At 44.7% G+C, this 12,704-nt stretch overlaps 1 protein-coding gene across 1 annotated transcript; it reads left to right on the forward strand.

The window, feature by feature from the left end:
* The first annotated feature begins 154 nt into the window (after positions 1 to 154).
* Positions 155 to 12,419, forward strand: C14H5orf47 (chromosome 14 C5orf47 homolog). The gene is made up of 5 exons (XM_013367256.3): positions 155 to 5,313; positions 6,343 to 6,431; positions 7,891 to 7,993; positions 10,457 to 10,506; positions 10,892 to 12,419. Exons 1-5 carry the CDS (start codon positions 4,743 to 4,745, stop codon positions 10,916 to 10,918), a joined length of 840 nt encoding a protein of 279 aa, XP_013222710.3. The 5' UTR covers positions 155 to 4,742; the 3' UTR covers positions 10,919 to 12,419.
* Positions 12,420 to 12,704: the final 285 nt, after the last annotated feature.

The raw sequence follows: 12,704 nt of genomic DNA on the forward strand, positions 1-12,704 counted from the left end.
CCCGTTGTGGGCCCGGTCCTGCGGCCCCGGTCCTGCGGCCCCGTTGTGGTCCCGGTCCTGCGGCCCCGTTGTGGTCCTGGTCCTGCGGCCCCGGTCCTGCGGCCCCGTTGTGGTCCTGGTCTTGCGGCCCCGGTCCTGCGGCCCCGTTGTGGGCCCGGTCCTGCGGGTCCGTTGTGGTCCCGGTCCTGCAGCCCCGTTCTGGTCCCGGTCCTGCAGCCCCGTTCCGGTCCCAGCACCAAGGATGGTCCTGCAGGGGGTGCAGGGAGGGTCATAACCACCTGAGGGCTGTTGAGTGCCCTGAACGCTGCGTTAAATCGGTGCCAAATCAGCGCGCGATGCTGCAGAAGTGGGAAGGGTGATGTCTGGAGGACTGTAGAGCTGCTCTTTAAATCAGGCTTTAAGATGAACGCTTTTCACTGCTCGCGTCCTGCTGTTGTCTTCAGAGCACGTTGAATGCCGGCTCCTTAATTTTGTGAATCTGGTGCTTGTTGAGTATTCGTTAGAAGTTGTGTGTAGCTTTGGAAAAGCCTTTCAGCAGCTTCAGCGCTGCCGGTTCTACCTTTTGCTCAGCCTTATGTGGTCCCGGTCCTGCAGCCCCGGTCTGGTCCCGGTCCTGCGGCCCCGTTGTGGTCCCAGCACCAAGGATGGTCCTGCAGGGGGTGCAGGCCCGGCCAAAGGACTGTGGCTGGATCACTTGGCTCTACTTGATACTCTCTGCTGCTAATCCATAGGGACAAAGGTGAAAATGGAGTCAGTTGGGCAGGTGGGTGACAACACCACTGAGACGGGTAACGCACCATGTGCAGCTGGGGCAAAGGGATCACCAGCCTGGGGATGGGGTAGATCCCCACAAGGTGAGACAGACGAGGATTCTTTTGTAATTGTTGCATGGATGTGATCTGATAGAAGGAAAAGGTCTGGCATTTTAAAGAGCTTGGTAGCGTTTAAAATATCTAAACTTGCAGTGTCTTGTGAAGTGTTAACAGCCTTATGAGCTGCCCTTATGACCTCCTATTCAACAGGAATCCTGCGTAAAGGATTCAAGAGTTCTGCATCCTCAGTTACAAGGAATTCCCCAAACTTCCTTGGGTTTCTTGCTTTGTTACAAACCGCAGTGTTTGTTACACTCCAGCGAAGTGTAATTCTGATCGGTCTGGGAGTCGCTCTGGAATTGTGAGTTGGAACATGCCCGTGCACCTTGTGAGAATGAACTGCTGCCCAAAAGAGTCCTGGAGCACGAGCCGACCTGGTCCCATTGCCCTGAGCAGCACTTTGTGTTGGTGTCTGAGCCACTAATCTCTCGTGCCACCAGCTAAGGGACCGTGCTGTACGTGTTAAATAGATGTCGAGTAGCGTTCTTTTCTGTGGGTGCTTCAGGAAATGCAGATGTTGCAGAATTGAGCCGTAATGGGATTAGTTCTGCAAGATGCTAATCACTTCAATTCCCACTGGCTTCAGATGATGCGCGCTTAGGAGCAAATGCCTTTAGAAAATACTTTTTAATAAGAATGAAAAGTTTCACTGGTGACTCCGTGCGTAATCTTCCGATCCCTTAAAATGGCTATTTAAAAATAAACAGAAAATGCTGGTACGCTCTGGATCAGAAATACAGAGGCTGGAGGTGCATTGTCTGCGCAGCGAATCATCGATTGCTTGGCGCTGCAGTTTGTGCTGGTGGAACCGCAGCAGATGGACTGCCCGGCGTTGAGCACGGGGCTCGGCTGGTACGGCGCGTTATCTCTCCGGTCTCTGCCTTGGTCTTGTTAGAAATCGTCATAGTTCAGCCGCTCCCAATGGAATAACAAGTTCTTGACGTTGTTTTCAAGTGCAAATGGTATTTTAGGAAGCATGTGCTTACCAGTGGTTTATCTGATAATGGTTTTAATAAGGGTGATAGATGTGAAATTGGGTCCTGGAGCTTGGTGGTCTGAGTCTCCTGGTGGTTAATGGTTGCACTCAGTGATCTCCAAGGTCTTTTCCAACCCAAGTGATTCAATGCCATAGTGGTGGGATTAGTGATGTCCCACAGGAACAAGGCACTCCCTTCCTGATTTAAATCCAAAATGCTGTAAGCTTAGAGGTGTTTATCAGTTCATAGTGTCTGATTTACAGCACGGGACTTGTATATTCATTCAAAAATTTCCTACCTGAAGGTTGTGAAATACTTTCAACATTTAATAAATGAAATTTTATTACATAAGCAGAGGCTAAAAAATTCAGCTTGACAAGGTGAAATGCCAAAAGTCTGGAGTGTTCACAACTAAAAATAATCACTGATGGTGGTGGCCTTGGCTCATTCTGGACTGCTGAGAAGTAACTTTCTAGGAAAGATGATATAACAAATCCCTTTTGGGTTTCAGTTTGTCCTGAAACTATAACTAAACGCTACAGACAGGCTCTAGAAGATGGGGATGTGCCCGCTGGGTGGAATTTCATGATTTCCACAGTACATGAATCTCAGCTATTTTCTTTCAATGCAAACTCATGGAGCTCTCTCGGCCACCAGCTTTCTCTTGGGTGCTGCTTTGGCTAAATGAGCTGCGACATTCCGCACCAGTGGAGAAACTGTTTGGGCGGAGGTGGATATAAGCCATCTATCGCAGATTTAAAGGGTAAGGTATATTTTAAAGAGACTCCCTTAGCTGTCCGGTTATTGTTGGACAGTTTCTCCTGTCCGTCCCGATTTCCAGCTGCGGTTTATTCAGTGCTGTGAAAGCCGGTCCAGCCGCAGCCCGAACTGCAGGAAATCTGAGACAAGGAACAGCCCCAGAAAGGACAAATGAGGAAAAAACACCGACATCTCTTCCTCTGTGTAAAACAAGCTGATTCAGGCTGTCAGTTTGAAAAACAGCCTGTGGGATAAGAATATACGTGCAGCTGTCTTTCCAGTCATAGTAGCTGAAGTGGGGGTTGGATCGGCGCTCTGAATGTGTTATAGAACTCGACAAGGGGTAATGGGTTCAAACTGGAACACAAGAGGTTACATTTAAATTTGAGAAGAAACTTCTTCCTGGTGAGGGTGGCAGAGCCTGGCCCAGGCTGCCCAGGGGGTTGTGGAGTCTCCTTCTGTGCAGACATTCCAACCCGCCTGGACACCTTCCTGTGTAACCTCATCTGGGTGTTCCTGCTCCATGGGGGGATTGCACTGGGTGAGCTTCCCAGGGCCCTTCCAACCCCTGACATTCTGGGGTTCTGTGAGTTCAGTGTCTGGAATGGTTCTGCAAAGACCCTGGTACCATTACAAAGTGGCCGTTCTGCTCGAGGACATTGAGGGGTGTTGATACCGCGGTTCAATGGAGCCGTCTGGTGTGCGGTCAGATGTGTTGGTGATGACACGGTCCTACAGATGCACTTTGGCCTGAGATCACGTCAGGTTTCAGAAGAGAGGCCACGAAACCGTGAGCTTTCTGTGCTTGGACGGGAGCTCTTGGAAGACCTACATTACCACTGAATCTGAGGGTGATTAGTGATTTTCACTGTTTATATCCTGCGCTGAACCAGAGTTCTTCCAGGGCACAAGAGGCCTGGTAGTTTATCACAGGTGGGACTAAACTTCATCTGACTGCGCATTCCCCAGAACAGCAATAGTAATGTTTAATATCTTAGTCTCCGCAGCCTAAAATTTGCTAAAGTTTTACTATATCTGTTTTGGAAACACAGGACGTCATAAAAAAATCCCAACAACTTGCACATTTGTGCGGAAAAATGAAACCAGAGGAACTAAAGTGTTTGCCCACTGTGCAGCCTGTTCAATGCCTGACAACCCTTTCCAGGGATGATTTTTTCCTGATATCCAGTCAAACACCAAATGACTCTGACAAACAGGCCATGCTTATAGAAATTTTCCTCTTTTTTCTAGCTGTGTGCCCAAAACACCTGTTTTGTTTGGTTGGTTGGTTGTTTTTTTCCTGACAGTGTGTAAACAGCTGGAACTCCCGGCACCCCGGCAGGAGCGGGCGGTGGGTTTTGTCCCCCCCGGTGTTCGCAGGGCCATGGGGACATGGGGACAGCGGCGCGTTCGGCGGGTGACGCTGCCCCCTGGTGGGGCCGGCGCGCACAGCACCTGCCCCGCGGGGGACACGGTGACAGCGACCGGGGGGACCCCCCCATCCCGGGATAAAGACTCCGCTTGGCTTCGTGGTCTTTGCAGTTCCATTGGCAGGGGCGGCAGCTTGCCAGCGCCGCTCGTGTTGCTGGTGCTGCTAGAGCAATTGCTTAAAAAATTGAAGTACTAGAGAGAGCGCAGGAGAGGTGACGGAGCTGGTGAGGGGCTGAGCACGAGTGTGATGGGAGCGGCTGAGGGACCTGGGGGGTTCAGCTGGAGAACAGGAGCTGAGGGGAGACCTTCTGATCTCTGAACTGCCTGAAAGGAGCTTGGAGCATGGAGGGGGTTGGTCTCATCTCCCAAGTAGCAAGTGACAGAACAAGAGGAAACGGCCTCAAGTTGCACCAGGGGAGGTTTAGATTGGATATTAGAAAAAATTCTTCCTGGAAAGGGCTGTGGGGCATTGGAACAGGCTGCCCAGGGCAGTGCTGGAGTCACCATCCCTGGAGGGGTTTAAAAAGCGTTTAGACGAGGTTCTTAGGGACATGGGTTAGTGCTGCAGTGAGGTTATGGTTGAACTCAATGATCCTGAGGGTCTCTTCCAAATGAAATGTTTCTATGATTCTATCAACAGCTTGCATGAAATATATTTTCATATATTGCTTGAGGCAGTATACTTTGTGCTGAGCCCTAACTAATGCTGGCCAAAAACAACCTTGTGGAGCAGGTTCCTGCCAAGAGAGAGACACTGGGCTGGTACAAGCCCTGCTCCTATTCTGCGCTGAGCCCGTCGTTCCTTCCTGCTCAGAAAGCCATTATTTCTCCCTTTTTCCCCCATCCAGCGGGGACACCAAAACGGGATGCTGTCGATCAGCTGGGCTGGGGCAGGAAGGGCGCTCTGCAGGCCCCCCCGCCATGCCTGCCCAGAGGAAGGGGCTGCAGGCACTGTGACCCCCGCACTCCTGTGTCCCCTCAGCGCGCGGCCCCGCTGCACATGGAGGTGAACCGCGGGCAGAGGCGTCTGCGCGTGCCGCTCGTCTACGTCAACAGCTTCGGCTCCCATCGCTGCGGCTCCATCATCCGCTATGGCGGGGGCTGCCAGGAGGATGAGGCGGGCCGGGCTGGGCCCCCGCTTTCCCAGCCGAGCCCCCTTGGCAATTCTGGGGGACAGATGGCTGCCCTCACGCCAGGGGACAAGGCCGGCCCTGGGGCCAGGGGCCAGGCAGCGGGGAGCTGTGGTGTGGGGAAGCCTGTCAGGCGCCACCACGGTACGTGTCACCTCTGTGTGCGCGGGCATGGGAGAGCGCGGGGCTGCCCCGCCATGGCCCTTTTCTGGCGGGAAAGTGTTTCCCTGCGGCGCGTGTTGATACCATCTTCCCTCTCAGTCACCGTGCACACGGAGGGGGGAATGTGACACAATTTTTTAAATTGTTGTGCCTGATACAGTTGGACTGAGTATTCAGGCAGGAGGTTGAACATGGAGTTAAGCTTACATGAGTGAAAAACTCAATATTTTTGCCCCAAACTCTTACGCTGTTGAGCTGCAGCGTCTCCATCCTGTGTGGTGAGGTGGCCGCCTGCAGGGCAGCTGTCCCTGTCCCTTTCTGTGACAGCCGTAAGGCCCAAAACAAAACACTGTTATCCAACCAACCTTCGCGTCCTTCCTGCCTCTTCTCACGGGATCCCTGGTTAACCAGGCAGCCATTGTGCTGCTGGCCGCCTTTTTGCTGGGACAGCGTGAAGTTGTCACTTAATTTTCCTTCTTTGTGGCTGCACAGGATGAAATGGAGTGAAAATGGAGAATGTGACGTGGCTTCTAGAGAAGAAGCTGAGGTGTGAGCTGGAAGCGATGGGTGACCCAGACAGGCTGGTTTCGAATTATACCAGCTTGTTGCTCTTGAGATATTTTTGCTTTCTTAATTATTTTTCCTCCTCCTAAAAGCCATTTTTTTGCAAAGATGACAAAAAGTGAAATGTTGCGTTAGTCTGTAATTAACAGCTCCGGTTCTACTGGGTTATTATCTAAGCGATGCCAACATGTGGCTCGGGGGCAGCCTGTGACTATTGGTAACTCGTCTTCGTTTTTGGTGGCTGTACAGGCTTGAAATGTGTTTTGTGGAGTTTGCCCCACACTTATCATGGAGAAAATAAGCAAGATGATAGCATGATGTGAGAACCGATATTCTGTATCCCGCTGGGACCAGAAATAGATATTCCTCTGGAAGATGAGGGATCTACGGCTTCCTCAGCAATATGTTGTGAACACTCAGAATATGCTTTCTAAACTCTCTTTCTAGGTGACCTTCGAGAGGCTAAGGCTGACACCTTTGACTTTCCCTTCCCTTCAAGAAATGTTGATAAAGTGATTAAACGAAAGAAGCAAAAGGTATAAATCGTGGGAGCTGAATGAGCTGCCTTTGCATTTGAGAAAATTGCTTCCTGCTTGTTCTGTATATGTCTATGTAAGAGCATGAGGGCGATTAAGAGATCAAATTGGTAGTCTGTTACCAAAAACTTTACTTAGAGAAAAGAAAAATGGCATTATTTTCCCTCTCTGGAGGCTTTAAAATTCTGGCTCTCATTCAATAAAGCACTTAAGTGTGTGCTTACCTTGAGAAATGAGAGCAAGCTGTTGACTTCGAGCCTGCACTGAATTGCTTTGCTGGATTTGGGCCAGGGTGCCGCACACCTTGCTGCGTGAAACTCGGCTCGGAAAAGCTCTGCAGCTCCTCTTCCTCTTATGTTTTAAGCAAAGAAACCTCACGGGTTACAAGTAATGGAAGGCAAGATTCAGAGATATTAACACCGTAGTAGTAGCAATACCAAATTTCTTTCTCTTTCGCAAATGTATTTCTGTTCCTGTCCAGTAGTTCAACAAACGCTTGAAACTTTAAAAGGCACATTTATTAAAACAGTAACTCATTATGAGATCTTGGTAATATGTGTGAAGTACAAGTAATCAGCTAGACTATAATACAGTAATGTCACAGATGCTTGATTTAAAACCAGCAAAATACTACTGACTTCAGAGAAACAGCTAATAACATGCTATAGTATTGCTCTTCTAGTACATTACACAGTCTTCAAAAAGAAGGAGGAATATGTGTAATGTTTTAGCAGTAAATGTCCATGAGAAAGGAATTATCTTTAGATTTAAACTACTTTCACGGATGGGGTCCAGCAAAAGTAATAACATTAGCGTGTTAACAGCCATTTATATTTGTTAGGTGTGTCTCTGAATGCCTTTGTTAACAACGCCAATGTAATATTTTCAAGGCACAGTTCGAAATGGACCAAGTATAGATGGAGTTTTATGCTTCTGAAATAAAGGTCATCGACATCTATAAACCGGATTAATATGGATTTGACATGAAATAGGCAAGGCCGTTGTTATTCTAGAATCTGACCATGGGTCTGAATTATGCTGCTCTTGAGGGATTACGTGGGAAAGTGTTTGCTCCTGGAAAAAAAGCAAACGATCTCGTACCATTCTCATTTTTTCCCCCATTTTAGATTACTTTGGAGAGAATTTAATGACTCTATGCGAGTTTTCATAAGCAATTCTTCTCTAAAAGGGCATTTCATAAGTCCCGGTTAAACAAGAGTTCTAGGCAAGAAACAGTAGAAAATTCTGGGCTAATTAGTGTGTTTTTATTTTTAAATAGAGTTGATTCTTCTAGCATATCCCACATATACATCCCTCCTCCACCTCTCCCCCTTCCCATCCCCAACAAAACCCAGCTGAACTTCATAATCCTGGAGCATGCAAAGTTCTACTGTATAGGAGATGTTTTAATACAACCTTTGTATATGACTCACTGCGGAAGTTCAATTTTGTCTTTCAGTCCAAAGCCTGGCTTAAGGTTTGGAAAGTAATTTCAAAAATGCTTGAAGAAAATGAAAAGTTCAGAAGTCGACTCTTGACTTGCAGTCAGCTTAACAGAGAAGGTAAGTAGTGAACTAATAATGTTTTACCAGAGAAAACAAATCATTAATGCAAGTGCTTTGACTTAAGATCCATAAGTTTTAGGTCCATTCAATTGGGTTTTACAGCTCACAAATTGTGGAATTAATTGCATACTTTAGACACTTCTAGCCAGGTTTGAAAAACCTTTGTGTTTCATTGAGGATCTTATATGTATTAATTCAGAAGAAGCACAGCAGAAGTGTTTGGTGCACTCTAATATTAAAGATGCAAACACAAAATATCCGCATATTTTTCCGAACATGTTAAATACCTAATTAAACTATTATTCACAGAACACTCTACGGCAGTCCTTGTATGAATAATAATTTATATTTTCACATAGGAAAATAGTAGTTGGTTTCATACAGACGATAAATAAATTAGATGCTCCCAAAGGTAACACAATCTGACGTAACCGTCAAACATGTTCTCACCCTGTGCCCTGAATTACAGCTGTTTCATTACTGGAAAATGACTCAGGAATTAAAACTTGTGCTCTGCTTCAAGACAACTTATATTAGAGACATTGTAGTTGCTGCACAATTTAAGATACTATAGTGTATGCTTATGGATGTAATTGAGATTTCTGACCTCACAGCCTGATGAGCTTTAGGAAACAGAATATGCTGATCCATGAAGAGTTACCGGGCAAGTTAAAAAATGGCATATTCACCTGCAGCAGCTCTGCTCAACTTACGTTTGTGCTGATGGAAGTTTTCCATGTGTAGGCATGTTAGGATATATTAATATACAAAAATGTATGCTGGTTGTTGCCCATACCCTATTTTCGTAAAATGCTGTAAAACGCTGATTCGATTTCCACATACATGACAGAAAAAAGTACTCCCTCAAAAATTTTCTTCATGAGAACCAAAGAAGTGCTGGTTCAAATCGGAAATCTGCCTACCCCGAGGGATGTCCCTGCGACCTACAGGGGATGTTATTGGAACCGTACAAGAAATTCCACAATATGCTGCAACAATACATTCTGCATGATGTGGAAAAGCAATCCTTCTGTTTGCTTTAAAGCCAACTCCTGATTAATTCTGGTATTACGAGATGCCGAGTATTAATTATGTGCTATTCATATTCTTTATACCAATCACGATTCCATTGGTCTCTGTTGTATTTCCATGTAGTTCTCTCTTTCTCAGGCAGAGAAATTCCAGCCCACTAAATCTCTCCTCATAGGGAAACTGTTTCCTGGCTCTGATAAGCCTTATCCTCTTATCTTTGCCATCAATTCAAACACCATCAACTTCTCTGTATGGTGCATAGTTCATCCATATTATTGCTCATTTGTCTGTGGTAATTAGAGTAATTATTTGCAACTGACTCATGCCTGTGTAAGTGAGCACCTGTGAAACATAAGAATTCCACAGGGCTGAGCATGGGAATTCTTCCTTCTGAGCCCGTCCCTCCTGCTCACCGGCAGATATTTGACCAAGGGATGAACGTCCCTTGCGGGATTCTTTCCTCTGTACCACCTGTTGCAGAAGCTGCTGTGACGTTGCGTTTCTCCACCTGATCCGAAGGGTTTGATGGAGCAGCTCCCACGGACTTTCTCCTGCAGCTTCGATCATTGCAGCAGGTTTTGTGCACAGCTGTGAATGTGTATCTAGGACTTAGTAGTCACTGAAGACAAAAATAAGCCTTCCAGGATTTTAATTTACGTGCTCTTAAGAAAAACAAGAGACAAGGAAAAGTCTTCAATGTGTGACCGCCTCCAAAATTGCAAGTTAGTGTAAAAAAACCCCAAGAATTCTGCAGATGCAAAAGATGTCCTGGGTGGATTTACCATCTCAACATAATTGCTGCTAATGTGCCTTTCTGTTTGTTGTGGGTGAGCAATGTGCTGTTTTGCAAAGCTTGGCCCTATGGGCCTGGCCCATTCCCCTTTCAGGCACTCATTTCTTTTTGGCATCTGGAGGGAGAACATTATATATAATTTCCTGTGTCTTAAAAAAGCAACCCAAACAACACATTCACCCCCCAATCTCCCAACACTTATTCTATCTTTAATTGTAATTGTACCTCATTTTTCCAGAGCTTTAATTGACAATCTACTATTAAGCTCTATTTAGGTGAAAACTGTCAATCCTAATACTTTCCTTCTAATTAGCAGATTTTACACAACATCAAATCAGGGAGATAAGCTTCCTATTGATCTGAATTTTTCATTAAACAAGAAGCAAATGGAATAATTCTAGCAGACATTTAGATATGTATCAACAATCTGAATAAACTAGATTATTTTTTTTACTAGATTAACAAAGCTAGAAAATTAATGCAGCAGTTTATTGTCTCTGTAAATAGTTTTCTTGAGAGAACAAAAATCTGCTTGAATTCTAATGCTACCTATTTAATCCTTGGAATGCTGCAATGAGATTAGTTTCAGTGTGGCTGAAAATGCTGATGTACCTCCACATAATATTCTCCTACAGGCAATGATATGAACCAAAGTTCACAGAAGGAAGCGTCCTGCCTGGACAGGGTATGTATGTAGACCATAAATTGCCAAGCGAGCTTAAATGCTAAAATAAACAAAGTGTCATATTAAAAAGATGCAGTGATTTTGTTTAATGTTATTAGTAAGTACCAGTTGTATAAGTCGCTATTATTGCCATTGGGCTCAAATGTTCATCAAGGTTTCATCGTGTTTGGGAAGCACAACAGCTCTGTCTTCAGCACGAAGGGCTGCGTGCATTGCAAGCCTGGGAGGTGGATTTGTACCTTTTTATTGAGCTAAATCAATCTTTGATGGTCTAAAGTCAAATCTGAAGAATCTGAATAGAGTTTTTATTCGTCACACTTGATATCTGACTTCTTTATGTTAAAGAGAACGCACAATTCCACTTTTGTCCTCTTTTTTTCTCTAGGAGGAGTCCCTCTTTGGCTGGATATAGCACGAGAATAAAGGAAGATTCAATCCAAACCATAAGTTTTTGGTTTGATCTGGTTCTTGCTGAAGCTGCTTGCAAGTCCGCAAGTGATTTCAGTGAACACAGGTTCTCTGTTGTCTGTTTGCTGTATGTGCTGCTCCTGTTTAAGAGGTTTCTTCTTACAGTGGCTTAAACAGTTCAGTTGTGAGATATTAATTTCATTTCAATTCATTTCATCTAGTGTTTCACAGCTATTAGTTTTCGAAAGCTTTTTAATGAGCATAATATTGTGTCAGTTTGCTTGCAGAAGAATAGAGACGCACATTTCATGTTGGCTCTCTATTTATAGCTATTTTCTGTTGCTTGTCAGAATCATAAACAAACACAAAATCAATAAGGCTGAACTCCACACAAGAGATAAAGAAATACTTCGTTTTCTTACTGATTTGAACAAATTTGACTTCATTATATTAAAATAATACCCAATTATCCTTCTGCTCCTTCATCCATTTATACATGAATCTCAACGAGTGTTTTGAATATGAAACCAGGTGAATATTTTCTGCTTTACTGTTCAGCATGAAGCACACAATGATATCATCATCATCAGAAGGGATTGTTTATCTAGCTGGCTTCAATAACACAATATAATTCTCTTCTGTTATGGAGTTTCGTACTTCAACTCTTGATTGACTGTTAAACCCTTTCAAACTAGCAAATTGTGTAAATGGAACACACAGACTGCATAAAAATAGTATGTATATGGATTTCATCTCTGTAGATAAAACGTTCACCTGTCACAATTAGCTGTCCTTGGGTTCAATAAAAGGATTGTTTTCTCGTTGCATAATGTCTTAGTGTTTGCAGATATAATGACTGGAATGTCAGCGTGTTGGGCTTTAATAACACATTAGTGATTGGGTCATTAAGCAGCAAAGCATTGGGAGGGGTTTAATCTCTGTTTTCTTCATAGTAAAACTGCAAGTATATAACTGGAATGTGCCTTTTTGATGACAGCTCTGGTATCAAGGCTCTCTTCGGATTTGTGGTTGAGTAATATTCCAATTTTACTTAAAATAGTTGACATTTCAGCTTGGAAAAGGAAGTGAGAAAGCAAAGTATTCAATCAAAATGTGATCATTTTTCTGGCAGAGCAAAAATGTCATAGTTCTTTGGTATTTTCAAAATATATGTTTGGAGTCACATGTATTTTAATTTTTTTCTTTGTACTAAGGGAGATGATCTCTGTATTCCCACAGGTCTACCAATGAAATGTTTGCATGGAGAGTATTTAGTGTATAATCCTGGATTATAAATGGTAGAGTTGTTGCTCTAATGTTTCTTTTCTTGTAAACTATGGCTGCAGTTGGTACCTTCACTGGCACAGACCTGGCCCTGGAAACAAAGCTTTTCTTGCAGGCACATAATTGCTACTTTTACAGGATAGAGGAGACACATTGGCCTAAATCTCTGAATGAAATTCACCCAACTTATCACGATTCTTTGGATAAATATAGATCTTTGTCTGTGGGACTATGCTAAATCATTTGAAAAGGAAGAAATTATAAAAGACAAATATGGCCCTAGATCACCCCCATCCATTTACCTCTTACGATCTGTCCGGGTTGGTTGTCCGTAGCTGCTGGGGCTGCCTGACAGCGTTTTACGTGCTCAATGCAGCCATTTCACAGGTGGAAATCACCTGGAGGTGCAAGGGAACACTCCAGCCCTATGGAACAGATTTGCTCTTTTATCGTTACACATGTGGGAACGGAGGGTTCCCCAGCTTCCCCTGTGTCTGGGGACCAGG

Source organism: Columba livia, chromosome 14 (assembly GCF_036013475.1).
Source record: "Columba livia isolate bColLiv1 breed racing homer chromosome 14, bColLiv1.pat.W.v2, whole genome shotgun sequence".
NCBI lineage: Eukaryota > Metazoa > Chordata > Aves > Columbiformes > Columbidae > Columba > Columba livia.